At 42.0% G+C, this 19,837-nt stretch overlaps 1 protein-coding gene across 4 annotated transcripts in view; it reads right to left on the bottom strand.

Moving 5' to 3' along the window:
- The window catches only part of CEP162 (centrosomal protein 162), a 198,636-nt gene that overhangs the window by 162,477 nt on the left and 16,322 nt on the right, over positions 1-19,837 (bottom strand). For all 4 annotated transcript variants that reach the window (XR_011031455.1, XM_068281580.1, XM_068281581.1 and 1 more), the window contains exon 3: positions 6,181-6,316. Coding sequence is in view for 3 of the 4 variants with exons in the window: in XM_068281580.1 (XP_068137681.1) it covers positions 6,181-6,316 (136 nt within the window). In the remaining variant the exon portion in view is untranslated. The remainder of the gene's footprint in view (positions 1-6,180; positions 6,317-19,837) is intronic.

A 19,837-nucleotide genomic window follows, 5' to 3' on the forward strand; every position in this document is an offset into this window, starting at 1 on the left:
ACCGCAAATGCATCTAAATGCATGCAAAATGCAAGAAAAATGCAAGTGTGGGAAATAAACCGCAAACACAGAAAACGCACTAAAAACGCACAAACGCATATGCAGCAAAACACTACCTTTCTCGCACTGCCTAGTGTGTTCCTACCCTGACACCCACTCAATCAAGCTTCTTATCAATTCACTATCCAAAAGCAATTTGACATTTCTGGCAGAGCCAGTTAAAAGGACTGATTCTGTTTGCAAAATTGACCTGTACAGAGTAACAACTGTGCATAATTCAGAAGAGCTAAGTGGATAACAGTGTGTCCTTCCACTGCCAGCCGGAGTGCCGCTTTGCAAGGCTTATATCATGAAAAAACAAACTCTGGTACTTTTTGTGACAGTATACAGTGGGATGCAAAAGTTTGGGCACCGTCAATCGTCATGATTTTCCTGTATAGCTCATTGGTTGTTACAATAAAAAAAGGTCAGTTAAATATATCATATAGGAGACACACAGTGATATTTGAGAAGTGAAATGAAGTTTATTGGATTTACAGAAAGTGTGCAATAATTGTTTGAACAAGAATAGGCAGGTACATAAATTTGGGCACCACAAAAAAGAAATGAAATCAATATTTAGGGCCTGAGCCCACTTACGCAGTTGTGCGCAGTTGTGTCCGCTTTTCAGCATCTGTAACATTGATGTGTTGCTGAAAAGCATGTACAAATGCGTTAGTGGGCTAAGGCCCTAAGTAGATCCTCCTTTTGCAGAAATTACAGCCTCTAAACGCTTCCTGTAGGTTCCAATGAGAGTCTGGATTCTGGTTGAAGGTATTTTGGAACATTCCTCTATACAAAACATCTCTAGTTCATTCAGGTTTGATGGCTTCAGAGCATGGACAGCTCTCTTTAACTCACACCACATATTTTCAATCACATTCAGGTCTGGGGACAGAGATGGCCATTCCAGAACGTTGTACTTGCTCCTCTGCATGAATGCCAATATGGATTTTGAGCAGTGTTTAGGGCCGTTGTCTTGTTGAAAGATCCAGCCCCAGGGCAGCTTCAACTTTGTCACGGATTCCTGGGCATTGGTCTCCAGAATCTGCTGATACTGAGTGGAATCCATGTGTCCCTCAGCTTTGACAAGATTCCCAGTCCCTGCACTGGCCACACAGCCCCACAGCATGATGGAACCACCACCATATTTTACTGTAGGTAGCAGGTGTTTTTCTTGAAATGCTGTGTTTTTCCTCTATGCATAATGCCCCTTGTAATGCCCAAATAACTCAATTTTAGTTTCATCAGTTCACAGCACATTCCAAAATGCTTGTCAAAATGTGCTTTAGCATACCTCAAGCGGCTCAGTTTGTGCTGTGGGTGACGAAAAGGCTTTCTCTGCATACAGCCTCTCCTTGTGTAAAGTGCGCCGAATGGTTGAACGATGCATAGTGACTCCATCTGCAGCAAGATGATGTTGTAGATCTTTGGTGCTGGTCTGTGGGTTGACTGACTGTTCTCACCATTTGTCGCTTCTGTTTTTCTGACATTTTTCTTGGTCTACCACTTCAAGCCTTAACTTCAACTGAACCTGTGGTCTTCCATTTCCTCAATATGTTCCTAAGTGTGGAAACAGACAGCTGAAATCTCTGAGACAGCGTTCTGTATCCTTCCCCTAAACCATGATGGGGAACAATCTCTGTCTTCAGGTCATTTGAGAGTTGTTTTGATACCACCATGTTGCTACTCTTCAGAGAAATTTGAAAGAGGAGGGAAACTTACAACTGACTCCCTTAAATACGCTTTCTCATAATAGGATTCACCTGTGTATGTAGGTCAGGGGTCACGGAGCTTACCAAGCCAATTTGAGTTCCAATAATTAGTTCTAAAGGTTTTGGAATCAAAATGTCAACGGTGTCCAAAATTATGCACCTGCCTCATTTTAAACAATTATTGCGTGATTTTTGTAAATGCAATAAACTTAATATCACTTCGTGTGTCTCCTATATGATATATTTAACTGACATTTTATTAGAACAACCGATTTATACAGAAAATTCATGAACATTAACAACGCTGCCTAAACTTTCGCATCCCACTGTATAAAGAAATGCATCAAAAGACCTAGTTCACTGTGAGATGTTCGAGTTAAAGAAGACTCATAATGACTTGTAGTTGGAGGAAAAAATAAAAATTCAGGATACCAATTTCTACGATTATTGTTCTACATTCAGCACCAGATATTCTTTGCATATCTATATATTGGTATGCAACTCTGCCCCTCCTAGTAAAGTTGTGGTCACGCAGCCTTCAGCCCCAGAGCATTCTGAGATCAAATGCCTTTTCTGCTCACACTGGAATGCAGGGGCTACTGCACACAACTGGAAAACCGTGCAGCAATTTGGACCCGTGGCAATGACACCTGACACAAGTTTAGGTTAAAAGACAACTGAAGCAAAAGATCTGTGGAGGCTGCCATATGTATTTCTTTTTAAAGGAGCACTACTGCGAATTAAGTGTTTTTCAGTTACTGTAATAAATTATTTCTGCTTGTTAAGCCAGGAGCCTCACAGGGAGGGGGGAGGGAGTGACGTCCGCTAGAAGATTAGCTTTTACAGTTGTACACTGCAGGGATGGACAGCGCGTCAGTAGACTTAGCTAATAATGAGATTCCCACTCTTGAAGTCGGTTTTATCAGAATACATATTAAATTTGACCAGCCAATTTAACCGTCTTAAACATTGCTTATCATGCAGAAATCATTTATTACAGTAACTGAAAAACACTTAGTTCGCTGCAGTGCCCCTTTAAGCAATATCAGTTGCCAGGTAGTCTTGCTGATCCTCTGCGTCAAATACTTTTAGCCATGGACCCTGAACAAGCATGCAGCAGATCAGGTGTTTCTGCCAGTGTCAGACCTAACAAGATTAGCTGCATGCTTGCTTCTGGTGTTATTCAAACACTGCTGTAGTCAAACAGATCAGCAGGGCTGCCAAGCAACTGGCATGGTTTAAAAGGAAATTAATATGGCAGCCTCCATATTCTTCTCCCTTCAGTTACCCTTTAAGGGAGTATCACAACAAGCACATTTGGGTTTCTGCTTTGCATTTTAGCACACCTCTTTTTATGGTACTTTACAGTGTATAACATCAATGTACATCTAGTGACTAGTATAAGATATATATGGGTACACAAAAAGATATATATGGGTACCCAAATTAATCATCACTGACAAAATAAAGAACTCTTCATAAAGGTTGAAAGCGACCTCTCTTATTTTGACCTGTCTTGTAAAAGGACTGTAATCTGAATTTTAAAAAATGATAGCCGATTGCAGCACAATACAAACAAATCGTAGTACTTTCACTATGGAACAAGGGGCTTACTGCATACTTCACAGATCAATGCAACAAATGCATTACCATCAAGGCTTTCAGGACTGTCAGATGAAGATGAGTCATCCTCTGATTTTGTGCAAGGTAACTTTTTAGATTTGTAATGCTGCTCCAGTTTCTTACATTTATCCAGAGTCCTGTGAGTCCTGTTAGAAAATGTACTACAAGGGGTCTGATCTACTGTATTACAGAGAAAGTTACACAGGAAAATATAAGGATCGGAAATGGTAATTTGGGATCAAACAAGGTGGGGAAGCAGAAGTTAACAGAATTAGAAAACAGTATAAAAATAAGACTCTCCAAATCCCCACCCACCAGCTCACTTTCAAAAAGATGCGCATATAGTCATGGCCAAGTATAATTGACTTACAAACGCCAAACCAATATTAGCTTTGAAGTAAACATACTTAGCTACATTGATAACCTGGCAACTGTTGTATGCCAGGAAGCAGGAAAAGCTGTCACTAAAAGCACTGTATTGACAAGCATTAAATTTCATGCAAAACACTCAATACACTAATATACAATTACATTCCGACTATAAGATGCGCCAGACTATAAGACGCAGGATTAGTGGGCAAAAAAGAGAGGGGTGGGAGAATACTAAACCTGGGGCGTCTATGGACCTTTGTTCCCCAAAACTCTAACTAAGCTACACTGGCCAGCTCCACTGCGAAACCCTGATGCCCAACAGCTACGCTACACTACCCCCCACCCCCAGCTTCACTACACCTGCAATGGAAGACCTCACCTGATCCTGCTGCGGCGCTCTTCTCCTCTGGTATCTTGCTGATGTAAACTCTGGTCCACTGAGGGTACTGTCCTGCCTACATCCTGACCCCAGCTGCCGCGCTCCTCTTCCCCTTAGGCTCCTTTTGCAGCCAACACACATCCTGCCGCTGTACACACACCTTCCTTCCTGGTTACGGTATTCCTCTGCACCGAATGTCATGCGTGACCCCAGCACACATGCGCTATCGGGTAACACAGTAACAGGACAACAGTGACTAGGAAGGACCGCGCGTGTACAGGATGATGTGGTGGCTGCAGACAGAGACTAAGGGGTAGAGGAGCGCGGTGGCTGGAGTCATCATGTGTGAAGGCCAGCGCCCTTGGGAGGACCGGAGGGTACACACCATGTATATAGGAAGGTGAGGGAGCCAGGGCACTAGGTGGGGCCGGTCCCACCTAGTGCCCTGGCTCCCTCACCTCCACCGCACCAGCACCTTTGAACACCACCGGAATGAGGTATTTGTAGGTTGTGGTATTCAGATGGATGTCTGTCAATATTGGCAATAAATAGCAATGGACGGAAGGTGCCCGGAGTCTATCTTTCTTTTTCTGCTGACAAAAAATAGGACCAGAGGGTACAGCAGACAGATGACTGAAGACAGAGGAGGAGAAAAAAAGGAGCATGGCAGCAGGATCGGTAAGTGCTTCCCTGCGCACTCTACACCATATATTTTGAATTTGAAATAACCTATTCAATCAGGTATATCTGAAAAATGCAGGATTGGCACCTTTAACGACACTTCTTAACGACCGCCTCACGCCAATGGGCTTGAGCGCGGCCGCAAACCCCAGGGCCGCCTTACGCCAACTGGCGTCAAGTCCTAGGTTGCAGGAGATCGCGCGCACATCTCCGAATGAATGACGGACCACCGCTCCGCCATCAGTCTCCCAGCGGCGATCGTCGCTAGGAGACTGTTAGAAAGCGATATTTACTTGGTACAGCGCTGCGATCTAAGGCAGCGCTGTACAGGGGACAGCCGTGTCACTCGGCTTTCCCCTCCAGAAGCAGGAAATGATCTGCTGTGATAGGATGAAGCCTAAGAGATTGACTTTAGACTAAGATTAAGAATAATTACATGACAACTGCATGAAAATTAACCTACATTAGGGTACTTGGATATTTTAGCAGACAGGTTTAAGGGCCCATTCACACTTGAGCGTTTTCGGCAAAACGCTCAAACGCTAGCGCTTTTGAAAGTGCTAGTGTAATAAAACTCTATGGGCCCGTTCTTACTTGGATGATTTGCGCTAATCGCTGCAAATCACCCAAAACCGCCAAACGCAAACACGTAGCCTGCACCATTTTCAGGCGATTTCCCAGCGATCAAGTTTCAGTGCTATAGAAGTGCTAAATGCGATCGCCAAAAAATCCCCAAGTGTGAATGGCGATTTTTTGCGTTAACCACGAAAAACTGCCAGAGCAAAACACTAGCAAAGGCGCTAGCGTTTTGTGAACAGCAAGTGTGAATGGGTCCTAAGGCATATTTTAGCAAAGTTCTCAAAGTTTAAAGCTGGAAAAATTGGTAGCCAAGCCTCTGTACAGATACATGAATGAGTACATCCAGAGTTCTAGTACATCAAAATGTATATAAAATTTAGAAGAGAAGAAATAAAAAAAACCTGATTAGTAGGAAGGGGGACAGGGCAGGATTAAGATAATTACAAGAGAAGATAATTTATCATTAAGATAATTAACGAGGTAAGAGAGGAGATGGTCATGAAGGGCATTGGAGTGGAATTACACCACAGATAACTCAGACACAACTTGAGTGTGTGTTTAATGGTGTGCATTAGAGGCAAATGTTAGAAGAGAACCTTTCCAAGTCCGCCAAATTAATGTTAGTTTAGGACCTTACAAAGTCTCAGGTTTTGATACAGTCTCTCAGCCCAATTAACACCTAGAGAGCAAAGAATCTTCCATGATTTTGCTTTCTATTTCGAATAACCAAATCATTCAACCTTTTACAGACATTAGTGAATTAATCAGTGAATTAATTTAGATGTACAGTACCTCCATCATCTGATTCATTATCAGTTGCCCACCACGGGGGCATTTCTTTTTGCTTGGGCCTTTTAACAGTAGGTTTTCCAATATTTTCAAGCACTGATGACATCTTGTTACTGTCAAATGAGTCATCTGAAAGAGACTGAAGAAACAAACATGTAGCTTAAATCGAAAGCATGACCAACCACATGAACTCTTTGTGCTTGATTCACTAAACCGTGATAACTCATATTCACGCCGTTTTCATGTGAAAATTTGTGATTGTGCGCAAAGCATGCGTAAATGGCCGTTATATGAGTTATCATGGTTTAGTGAATAAAGCCCCTTGTGCGATAGCCAACAATGACCTGACACCAAATTAACTGTTGGCACCAACATAGGCCCATAATTCTGCTGTAAGCAAAGCAAAGCAAACTCAAACCCAAACCAGAGCTCAATCACAGTCCAGTCCTAAACAAAATGTCTTCTTTCTACTAATGTAGAAAGTACTAAAATTTGTTTTTTCTGCACAAATAAGAGAAGTATATATTACAGTAGTTGGCAGATGATTTATAAACATTGGATAAATAACAGGTTGAAAGGTAATACCTGTCACTTGCTAGCAAAACTTCTATTTCCTAAGTGGAGATTTGCATGTTGGGATGATTTATTTTCTCAATGCAAGCATTTAAATGTCATATGGTACAATATCGGCTTAACATTTTAATCATATTTACATTCATGCAGCATGCTGCAATGGCCATTATAGACAATGGTTTGCTTCTGGGGTGTATCCCTGCCCCCTTACAGAAAAAGGCCTCTACCTTTTCTACACCTGATAAAGGAAAGGTCAGGGCCATTTTCTGCAAAGGGGGAAACTATGCACCAGAACCCAGCTGATACAGGGCTCCAGTGAATCTAAACAGACAATGCATTGGGGCACTAACTATTAGCATTATCTTTTTTTTCCAATCGACTAAAGAATCGTTTCACAGCGATTTGCGCCACACACGGCCCAGTTTTCTATACAATTCAATCCTAAAAAAAAGTGTCGAAAGATCGTATCTTAAGGAAAAAAACTGTACCATTAATGGGCACCCTAAAAGTGCCCATACATGGTACAATTTTTCAATTAGATAATTTTATTTGAATATTCTGTTAGATCGAATATAACAAATTTTTCCAACACGTCCAATCAGATTTTTATTGAAAAAAAAAACGGGATAATCGATTCTTTTTTCTTGATCAAAAAAGATTCTTATAAATTTTCATTCGATTCGATAGTTTTGGTCAAATAAACAGGAAAATTGAACATTTTTATTGTACCGTGTATTGGGCATCATTAGAGTGATGCGCAGGTACTCTGCGGAAGAATAAGGGGATTCTTCCTCTATTACTCTTTCTAAACATATGATCTGAGCGCTTTTTAAAGAGCATTTCCCTGCGCTCTTAGAGTGATTTACGATTTGTTAATCGCTTTTCTAAACGCTTTTCAAAGCGTTTTTGTCTGATTTTTTTCCCTTCCTGCTGACACTCAGGAAGTGAACTCTTTGACCTGGAACAGAATAAATACAATGTATTTATTCTTAAAAGTGTCGGAGAAATCACTTTTCAAAGCTCTTTGCGATTTCCCTATACTTCGAATTGAAGCGCAAACACTCAGGAAATGGTGCAGGAGCCGCGTTTGCGATTGGAAAGAAAGCTCATTGCTCATGTGAGAACACTCACATAGAGAAACATTGCAGAAGTGCTTTTAACCAGATTTTTGAAATTGCCAGCGCTTAAAAAAAATTGAAAGCGCTCACAGTGTGAACAAGCCCTTGGGTGATAGACAACACCTCTGCATGCAATGTACACATTGTACACGCTGCGTAATATGTTGGCGCTTTATAAATACAACAAATAAATAAATAAATAAAATAAAACATTCTCAGTGGATTAATGGTTATGCAGGGAGAGCATATGGACATTATACTACCACTGTATGACTTCATTTTTAGCTACCAATCCCAAATTTGGAGTTTGAAAATCATGTTGAATTCGTATAGGAGTCGATAACAGGTAGGCTAGGTTTACACAGGGCACTTTTTGCCCACGATTCGTGGGATTACTCACTCTTATCGCTGCTCATCAGCTGGCTTTATCCACACATGGAGGTGATGCAGGACGGAGTGAGGCTGGTGGTGTGTAGTAGCAGGATTCCCTGCTCCATGTGTGGATAAAATCAGCAGACAAGCGGCGACAAGAGGGGAGCGGACATCGTAGTATGGGCATGCTTAGGAGCGCAAGGTGTTACTGGCATTGAGCTGTAGCGACTCAGGATGGCAAACAGCAGGAAAGGAGCGGAGTGCTAGGAACCTTGAGAGATCATGGTGATGGGTAAGAGCCTGATGCGGGCACTGATTGTACATGCTGCTCTAACCGCTGGAGAGTATAGGCTATCTGAGATCTATCTTTAACTCTGCATTTATTGCTTTATTAACCAATCCTCAGCAATCTGTCGCTGCATCGCTTCATCTATGGTATAGGCTGTCTGGTCATAAAGGGGACATGTTACCTATTTCCGGCAGTTGAATTAACCATCAAGTGGAATCCATAGACGTACAATTTGGTTCACCTAATGATTATTTGAGTGGCCAGGTTGTATGACTTAGGATCGCATGTGTGATTGTTTAGTGAAGTATGCGCATGCACAGCCAGCTGTGGTGTTAATATTTATGTAGCAGCTGGATAATATTGTTTTTATGGTGGAATTCTGCTTTTATTAGTACCTGGAGTGCGATTACCTTTTTCTGCCAATAAAATTACGTTTTTGAAATTGTCATTGAGCTAGACCTCCTTTTCATTTTTTGATTGACTACCAGTAGGAGAGCCATGCTGGGTGGAGCACCTGGCTAATGGCCCATACTCACAGGCCACTTTTGTGGCCTGTCGCTAGCACACGGGAGCATGTGCGCGACAGGCCGGCGACAGCTTGTCGCCAGGTCCCTCCGCGTACACACGCGGAAAAGGGATTAGTGCAGTGACGGAAGCTTTCGCCGACATTGCTCCCCCTCGCCGGAAGCACCGTGCATTGTCTATTGGTTGCTGTCGCTAGTACGCATACACACACGGACTAGCGACAGTTGCGTCGAATTTGCGTGTGTGTGTGTGTGTGTGGGGGGGGGGGTGTCAGTGCGTCTTATGGTCTGAATACTAAAATTCAGGCCAGCTCTATTAGTCCCCCCTGTCAATGCCGCAACGATCCATTTTGCAACAGCTCCCTCACTGTAGCCAATCACGACAATTGCTGAGTAGCTGTGACCTGTCAGTCAGTGAAAGTCATTCCTTTGTTTGTTAAAGAACGACTCCCACTGGCATCTGATAGGTCACTGACACTCAGCAAGTTCAGTGATTGGCCTCGATCAGGGAGCTGTGGTCCCGCCTCCAAGACCATCGGGACCTGGCAAAACAGATCAGCGGCAGCCTTGTGTGTGCTTTTGTGCAGATCAGCTCTCTGCTTTGTGCAGATCAGCAAGAGAGCTGTCTGTCTTTATGAGCTGCTGTTATTCCTTACTTTAGATCCAGGCAGGTCAGCGCAGTGTAAGTAACCTGATCCTGGCTCAAAGCTGGAAGTCTTCTCTATGCTCTTAAAGGATACCCGAGGTGACATGTGACAGGATGAGAAAGACATGGGTATGTACAGTGCATAGCACACAAAAAACTATGCTGTGTTCCTTTTTTTCTTTCTCTGCCTGAGAGAGTTAAATATCAGGTATGTAAGTGGTTGACTCAGTCCTGACTCAGACAGGAAGTGACTACAGTGTGACCCTCACTGATAAGAAAATCCCCTTTTTATCTCTTTCTTGCTCTCAGAAGCCATTTTTTCATAGAAAAGTGTTTTAAAGTTGGAATTTCTTATCAGTGAGGGTCACACTGTAGTCACTTCCTGCCTGAGTCAGGACTGAGACAGCCACTTACATACCTGATACTTAACTCTTTCAGGCAGAGAAAGAAAAAAAAAGGAACACAGCATAGTTATTTGTGTGCTAGGCACTGAACATACACATGTTTATCTCATTATGTCACTTCAGGTATCCTTTAACAGTGCTGCGATCCTGCTCTGTGTCCACCTCTCAGCCCCAGTCCTCCTACACGTCCGGTGAGCTCACGTGACATGCAGGAAGAAAGACAGGGCTGAGAGATACACAGCAGGATCGCAGTGCTTCTAAACACAGAGAATAGAGAGGAAACGTCCAGCTGTGAGCCAGGATCAGGCTACTCACACACATTGCCAAGCTGATCTGCCTGGGTCTAAAGTGAGGAAGCAGCATATGAAGACAGCTCTACAGCTTGTGAGTCGCTTAAGTGGCTCCCTGTGCATCATAAAGGTGAAAAGGTTAATGAACCAGGAGAAACTATGACTGTTGCCCTCTTTCTGAAGTGCAAATAATCCCAGCAAGCTACAGAGTGAAAAGGGGAGAAAAGAAACATTGTTTTTTATGTCCCCATGGCATTCAATAGCTGTCTCAAATGATTGTTACTATCATTTTGGATAACAGACCACTCTGCTGCAGCCAATCATTATGTTCTGTGGACAGAGGGGGAGGACAGTTGTGAGGTAACAGTGCTAACTTGTCATTTCTCAATCTCTCTAAACAAATCAAAGAACCGCATAGCAGGACAAAAGTGCTGATGGTAGACCTTTGATGCTGCTGAAAATCATGTGCATAAGGCTTTACATAGCAAGACACCAGGTCTGGATAACTTACAATTAGTGATGTACTATGTGCAGGGTACACCTGGCTCAGAAATGGCTTTTGGCATTAAAGATACTCTGTAACAAAATTGTCATCCTTATTTCTTCTATCCTATAAGTTCCTATACCTGTTCTAATGTGCTCTGTCTAACTGCAGCCTTTCTTAGTTGCACAGTGGCTATGTTATCTCTGCTATTTGATCTAATCTTCTCTTCTGTCGGCTCTGTCGGGCTGGGGCAGGCAGGCTGGAATGTGCTGTGCTGCTTGTGATTGGATAGAAGCTATACACACCCTCTCCAGGCCCCCTGCACACTCTGTATGACTCACACACTGAGCTACTCTCAGCGTATCACTTGCTATGTCTTTTGTTTGTAAACACTGCATAAAACTGGCAATTACAAGCCAGGATTGCAGCAGGGAGAGGCAGAAACAGCACAGAGGGGCCCAGGAGAACATAATGAATAGAATGGTATGTTTTTTATTGTAAGAATTTTAGAGTACAGATTCTCTTTGACACTGCAGTGCACCTGCCCCTAGATCTCAAAACTGGAGAAAAATAAATGATACAAGCACAATTTGATTATTAAACATGCCCCAATTTTAAGTCATTTTAAAACAAGTTAGGTGATAGTACAACTCTACATTAACACCGTGAGAGGAAGAAATACTTGTCCACCGGATGGAGAAAAGCCAATACACTTGGCACTGCTGTTATGGAATCTTTATTGTTAAACCTCAAGTTGCCAGTAAATGAATATGAAGACATACCTATCCTATTCAGGCTTGAAGATTGCTGTAACCACTATATTGTCCAGGCAGCACATAAATGTCCAATCAGCCATTGCAGTAACAGGGAGAAGCTCCACAAGACACCACTGCACCATGAACACACCAGGTTTAGTATATATATATATATCTTTTTTACCAGGTTTTTGTCCTCTAAACGTAGGTGCGTCTTATGGTCAGGTGCGTCTTATGGTCCGAAAAATACGGAACCTATAAATCTGAATACAGTATAATAAAATGGTGATACATAAAACTGTATGTGTAAAATATGTTGAGATATGTATCCTTTTTGAGGGAAGTATTACAATACATTAAACGCGTGTACCGGCTGAAACTATAGTTCCTCAGCAACAATACATTAATATTCTCCAAGAAAAAAACAACACATCAATACAATACGTGAAGAGTATAAACTGAAAAACAGTACAAGGTTTTAAACAATTACTCTGCACTTGACATGCAAAGAAATGCATTAACTTTAATTAGCAATGAAACAATAGTAAAACCTTGGATTGCAGCTAACATGATTTGCAAGACAAGCAAACATGTTCTGAAATTTTCACTTTAAAGGAAGCACAGTATGTATACAAGCATCACATCATTACAATAGAGCTGATAGTTCCTCTTTCCTTGACACTGCAGGATTGTATTTAATTTAAGTGTACTAACTGTACAATGTCACAGTTCCTTAAAATTCTCAAAAGTAGGCAAAAGCAACCATCATTGGATAAGTTCTTTGTTAAAGACACACAAAAATAAGAAGATTTGGGGGAAGAAAATAGATAGCAATGATTGCTAGTTATAGTGAATGTCTTCCTACACAACCCGCATCCTCTGGTTTCCCCTCACACAAGCCACAATTCTTTTCAAAATTAAACACTTAAAGGGGCACTACAGCGAAAGACTGTAAAATTTAAAATATGTGCAAACAAACAAATAAGAAGTACATTTTTTCCAGAGTAAAATGAGCCATAAATTACTTTTCTCCTATGTTGCTATCACTTACAGTAGGTAGTAGAAATCTGACAGAAGTGACAGGTTTTGGACTAGTCTATCTCTTTATAGGGGATTCTCAGGGATATATTTATTTTCAAAAGCACTTAGTGAATGGCAGTTGTTCTGTCCAAATGCCAAAAAACTGTATAGCGAGCAGGGAAGCTGGCCAGCATCATTGTTTAAATCCTTTTTAGGGAATATCTTTATAAAGAATAAAAGCCTTGCTGAAAATCCCCTATGAAGAGATGGACTAGTCCAAAACCTGTCACTTCTGTCAGATTTCTACTACCTACTGTAAGTGACAGCAACATCGGAGAAAAGTAATTTATGGCTCATTTTACTCAGGAAGAAACATACTTCGTATTTGTATATGTTTGCACATATTTAAACCCCTTAAAGGAATACTATCAATACCCAAGTGTTCTAAAATGACAATGTACAAATAATGCCTAAGTAGCTGTGTAAACATTTTCCTACTTTTCATGTTAAATATCAGAGGCAAAAGCTGTAATTTATTGAGGGTAGGATTTAGCTATATTGGGACAAATCAATTGCAGAAGAGAAGGGTGTCTCCTTCAATGTACAGCCAGAGTTGCATATCAGACTACAGAAAGCAAATATCAAACTCTGAAAGCAAAAACAGTATGAAAAGCTGTGACAATTAGTTACATTTCCTCTGCTCTCTTCAGACACTTCAGTCAGAAACACAGGACACAGAAGCTGCAGCTGTTGGGAGCTTTCTCTCTGTCACACACAGAGTTACACATAGAGTTAACTGATCAAGTGTGAGGGGAATTTTCCCTCTCCTCATGGCTCAGTCTGCCATCAGTTTTGGCGTCAGTAAAGTTTGAAAGTATTTTGATAACCGTAAACAAAGAGGTTGCTACTAAAATGTATACACCAGTACTTAGCAGCACTTACCAAACAATTCCTGTGTCAATTGAAAAAAAATATGTGAATCGATAGTATTCCTTTAAGGACCAGAGACTTTTTTTTCCATTCAGACCACTGCAGCTATAACAGTTTATTGCTCGGTCATACAACCTATTATCTAATTTAATTTTACCTCCTTTTCTTGTCACTAATACAGCTTTCTTTTGGTGCTATTCGATTGCTGCTGTGATTTTTAGTTTTTATTATATTCAGCAAAAAAGACATGAATTTTGTCAAAAAAATGTTTTTTTAACTTTCTGTGCTGACATTTTTCAAATAAAGTAAAATTTCTATATACATTTTTGTCCAAATTTATTGTGCTACATGTCTTTGATAAAAAAAAAAAAATCAAATAAGTGTATATTTATTGGTTTGGGTAAAAGTTATAGCATTTACAAACTTTGGTGCAAAAATAAAATCTTCTATGAACTCACCATGCCTCTTAGTGAATACTTTGGGATGTCTTCTTTCCAAAATGGGGTCATTTGGGGGGTATTTATACTATCCTGGAATTCTAGCACCTCATGAAACATGACAGGTGCTCAGAAAAGTCAGAGATGCTTCAAAATGGGAAAATTCACTTTTTTGTCACAAGTTAGCGGAAAATAACACTTTGTGACAAAGAAAGTTAAAAAAAAAAAAAAAGTTTCTATTTCTGCTAACTTGTGACCAAAAAAAAAAAAAATGAAATCTGCCATGGACTCACCATACCCCTCTCTGCATACTTTGGGGTGTCTACTTTCCAAAATGAGGTTATTTGTGGGGTGTTTACTGTCCTGGCATTTTGGGGGTGCTAAATTGTAAGCACCCCTGTGAAGCCTAAAGGTGCTCATAGGACTTTGGGCCCCTTAGCGCACCTAGGCTGCAAAAAAGTGTCACACACACGTGGTATCGCCGATATTTTTCCCACCCAGGATGGGTATGTGTAAAAATACACCCCAAAACACATTATACTACTACTCCTGAGTACGGTGATACCACATGTGTGACACTTTTTTTGCAGCCTAGGTGCGCTAAGGGGCCCAATGTCCTGTGAGTACCTTTAGGATTTCACAGGTCATTTTGAGGCATTTGGTTTCTAGACTACTCCTCACAGTTTAGGGCCCCTAAAATGCCAGGGTAGTATAGGAACCCCACAAGTGACATTTTAGAAAGAAGACCCCCCAAGGTATTCCGTTAGGAGTATGGCAGGTTCATAGAAGATTTTATTTTTTGTCACAAGTTAGTGGAAAATGACACTTCAAATCAATTTCCGCTAACTTGTGACAAAAAAAATAAAATCTTCTATGAACTCATCATACACCTAACGGAATACCTTGGGGTGTCTTCTTTCTAAAATGGGGTCACTTGTGGGGTTCCTATACTGCCCTGGCATTTTAGGGGCCCAAAACCGCGAGTAGTAGTCTAGAAACCAAATGCCTCAAAATTACTGTTCAGGGGTATAAGCATCTGCAAATTTTGATGACAGGAGGTCTGAGGGGCCGAATTTTGTGGAACCGGTCATAAGCAGGGTGGCCTCTTAGATGACTGGTTGTATTGGCACTGAAGTGCAGGAAGTGCAGGATGTTCTCAAATCATGACCTGGACATGGCAGCAGAGAACATGGGCATGTGATTTATTGGGTGCGTAAACCAATAAGACCACAATACTTTCTTTATGACTAGACCCATGTTAAGGTTACGTTCGGAAACTGGGAGTGGTTTTCCCCGAAAAGGCTGGGCATGGTAGCTTCTTGGATTGGCGGTTGCGTATTGTGACGCATAACGGTTGGTCTCAGCCACAATTAAGTCGTAGAGACCAGCAGTGATCAGGAAAAAAAATTCTGTCACTGCAGTGGGGCGGGTGAGGGTTTGGCCGGGTGATCAGAAGCCCGCAGGGGGCAGATAAGGGCCTGATCTGATGGATAGGAGTGCTAGGGGATGACAGGTGGTGACAGGAGGTGATTGATGGGTGTCTCAGGGGGTGATTAGAGGGGAGAATAGATGCAATCAATGCACTGGGGAGGTGATCGGAAGGGGGTCTGAGGGGGATCTGAGGGTTTGGCCGAGTGATCAGGAGCCCACACAGGGCAAATTTGGGCCTGATCTGATGGATTGGAGTTCTAGGGGATGACAGGTGGTGACAGGAGGTGAATGATGGATGTCTCAGGGTGTGATTAACGGAGGGAATAGATGCAACAATGCAGTGGGGAGGTGATCAGGGGGGTCTGAGGGCGATCTGAGGGTGTGGGCGGGGAATTGGGTGCCCGCAAGGGGCAGATTAGGGTCTGATCTGATGGGTAGCAGTAACAGGTGGTGACAGGGGGTGATTGATGGGTGATCAGATGGGAGAAAAGATGTAAACAATGCACTTGGGAGGTGATCCGAGAGCGGGTCTGCGGGTGATCTGAGGGTGTGGGCGGATGATCAGGTGCCCGCAAGGGGCAGGTTAGGGTATGATTCGATGGGTGGCAGTGACAGGGGGTGATTGACAGGTGATCAGTGGGTGATTACAGAGGAGAATAGATGTATACAGTACACAAAGGAGGGGGATCTGGGGAGGATCTGAGGGGGTGGGGGGGTGATCAGGAGCCCCCAGGGGGCAGTTTAGGACCTGATCTAAAATATAGCGTTGACAGATAGTGACAGGGGGTGATCGATGGGTGATTAGGGGGGTGATTGGGTGCAAACAGGGGTCTGAGGGGTGCTGTGGGTGATCAGGGGGCAGGATCAGTGTGCTTGGGTGTATACTAGAAGGGCTGCTTCCTGCCCTGGTGGTCCGTCGATCACTGGGACCACCAGGGCAGGAGGCAGCCTGTATAATACACTTTGTATACATTACAAAGTGTATTATACACTTTGTAGCGGCAGATCGAAGGTTAAAGAGACTCACAAAATGTTGAGCCTTATTTCTTCTATCCTATAAGTTCCTATACCTGTTCTAATGTGCTCTGTCTAACTGCAGCCTTTCCTAGTTGCACAGTGGCTGTAGTATCTCTGTTATATGATCTAATCTTCTTTCCTCTGTCAGCTCTGTCGGGCTCAGGCGTTCAGGCTGGAATGTGCTGTGCTGCTTGTGATTGGATAGAAGCTATACACACCCTCTCTAGGCCCCCTGCACACTCTGTATGAATCACACACTGAGCTACTCTCAGCCTATCACTTGCTATGTCTTTTGTTTGTAAACACTGCATAAAAATGGCAATTACAAGCCAGAATTGCAGCAGGGAGTGGCAGAAACAGCACAGAGGGGCCAAGGAGAACATAATGAATAGAATGGTATGCTTTTTATTGTAAGAATTTTAGAGTACAGATTCTCTTTAATAACCCACCGGCGCTGCTAATTGGCCGGCGGGTTGAGGTCGCGGGTGGGTGGCGCATCTATGTGCGCGATTCCCGGCTATTCAGTCCCCCAGGTGCCGCCACCGATCGGCGTTAGGCGGTCCTGAGGGTGCCACTTTGCCGACGCCCATAGGTAGTGGGCGGTCGGCAAGCGGTTAAAGGGGTCCTAAACTGAGAAGGATATGGATTTTTCCTTTTAAAATAATACCAGTTGACTGACTCTCCTTCTGATCCTGTGTCTCTAATACGTTTAGCCCCAGCCCCTCAACTAGCATGCAGATCAGGTGCTCTGACTGAAGCCAGACTGGATTAGATGCATACTTGTTTCAGGTGATTCAGCCACTACTGCAGCCAAATAGCTCAGCAGGACTGCCAGGCAACTGGTATTATTTAACCACTTAATCCTATCTGGACGGATATATCCATCCAGATAGGCTACACTGCTGTCGCTGCCTGGGGCAGCTCGGAGATCAATGAATGGGAACAAAGTTCCTATTCATTGATCTAAGTCCCCATTCATTGATCGAAGTCCCCGTATGAAAGACCGACACCGTCAAAGAGACGGCTCCGTCTTTCACAAAACCCCTACTGTCTCATCCTCACATCACTTCCGTATTGCATAGTAATACTACGCATTAGTGAGCTGCAAAGACATCTTGTGGCAAAATAGTAAAATTACATCTGGAAATAAAAATTTCCAGATAACTTTTTTACTTTTATAAAATACATGGCTTTTAATTATGGTAGCATAGATTATTTTAAAACTATAATGGCCGAAAACTGAGAAATATTTTTTCTTAATCTTCCTGTTAAAATGGATTTATAATAAAATAATTCTTAGCAAAATGTACCACCCAAAGAAAGCCTAAATGATGGCGGAAAAAACAAGATATAGATCATTTCATTGTGATAAGTAGTGATATTAACAAGTTATTGGCGAATGAATGGGAGGTGAAAGTTGCTCGAATGCATAAGGTGAAACAACACTGAAGGCTGAAGTGGTTAAAAGGAAACATCTATATCCCTCTCAGTTAAAGAGAACCTGAGATGAAAATAAAAAGTCAAAATAACCATACACAGGTCATACCTACCTCCTGTGTAGTTTACTCCTCAATCTCTTTCTCCTCTCCTGCATCCCATTTGTCCACTGTGATCAATGGAATTCTCCGTTCTCCATTTTAAAACTGGCCATTACCCCCTAACAGCTTCCTGATCAGCGGACCGCTAAACTGTAATATCACCCACTTGAGCCATAGGGAAACATGGACATTACCTTGCACATTCAGTTGTAAGGGCCAGTGCACACCAAAAACCTCTAGCAGATCTGCAGAAGTTTTTGAAGCAGATTTTCAGAGCGATTCCTAGGCACGTTTAGAGAGATTTTCTAAACATGCCTAGCGTTTGTTGGAGCGTTTTTGTGTAGCAGATTTCATATATTGTTACAGTAAGGCTACGTTCATATCATGAAACGTAGATGGGTGTCCGTTCCGAACGCAAGTCATCTGCGTTTCTATGCATTGCATGACTGATCCCATTCACTGAAAGTGAATGGGTCAGCCACGCATTTTGGTAAAAAAAAAAGCGTGCAGCATGCGTTCCTGGACCGCACTGGTGCGGAACGCATGCAGTGTGAACATCAGCGCTGTCTATGCACTGTCTGATATCGTGCGTGTCGGCTCCCATCCGGATTTCTGGCAACGCGTGCAGTGTGAACGGGGCTTTAGGCTGTAACTGAGCAGGTTCTGTAACAAAAATGCTTGGAAAGCCGCTCTAATCTAGCGTTTTGCAGAGCAGTTTTCCACTTTCCAATACTTTAACATTGAGGCAGAAGCGCCTCAGAAATCTAAAAAATGCTGCAGCCCTCGAGTTTGCGTCTGGGGGAAAAACGAGCCGCTCTGGTGTGCACCAGCCCATTGAAATACATTACCCAAGCGGTTTTCTATCCCCAAGCGTTTTTAAAAAAGCTCAGGAACCACTGTGGTGTGCACCAGCACTACCTTACAGCTGCTGATATATAACTGACAGCAACTGGTATATTTCAGTCCTGACAAAATATTGTCAGAACTGTAAGGGATCACTGTAAGAAGAAGATGGTGAGCTTCTGAGAGGAACTGACAGTGAGGTAAGTATGTAATATTCATTTGCAGCTACATCATGTGTTTATTTTAAATAATTTTTTATATATAATTTTATATGCACACACACACACACACACACACACACACACAATATAATATACAGCTCACATCACTGCGCCCGAAGTACGCTCAGGAGGATGCCGGGATCCAGTACGCGGCTGGAGGAGGGCTAAAGGGTGCGCAGCCGCACTAGCGTCCATGCGTACTGCGCAGCAGCGGCTCCTCTCCGCGGCCATCTTAGAGGTGGAATAGCGCACGACCCATGCGGTGGGGTTGGCACCCGACCTGGGGGCATTGAAATAGATAAATTATATATATATATATATATATATATATATATATATATATATACATACACATATATATACACATATACATATATATATATATATATATATATATATATATATATATATATATATATATATATATATACATATATATATATACATATATACATACATATATATATATACATATATATATATACATATATACATATATATACACATATATATATACATATATATACATATATACATATATATATATATATATACATATACATATACATATATATATACATATACATATATATATATATATATATATATATATATATATATATATACTAAGGATCTGCTGTATTTCTAATGCAACTATCTTCTGCTGCCATCTACTGGTAAATTCAAAAAAAAATGTCATGGAGCCAATTAGCTATAGCTGTTTTTTTTCCTCATCTTACTCATCCTTATTGACTTCATAAGATCTAT

This window comes from Hyperolius riggenbachi, chromosome 4 (assembly GCF_040937935.1).
Source record: "Hyperolius riggenbachi isolate aHypRig1 chromosome 4, aHypRig1.pri, whole genome shotgun sequence".
Classification (NCBI taxonomy): Eukaryota; Metazoa; Chordata; class Amphibia; order Anura; family Hyperoliidae; genus Hyperolius; species Hyperolius riggenbachi.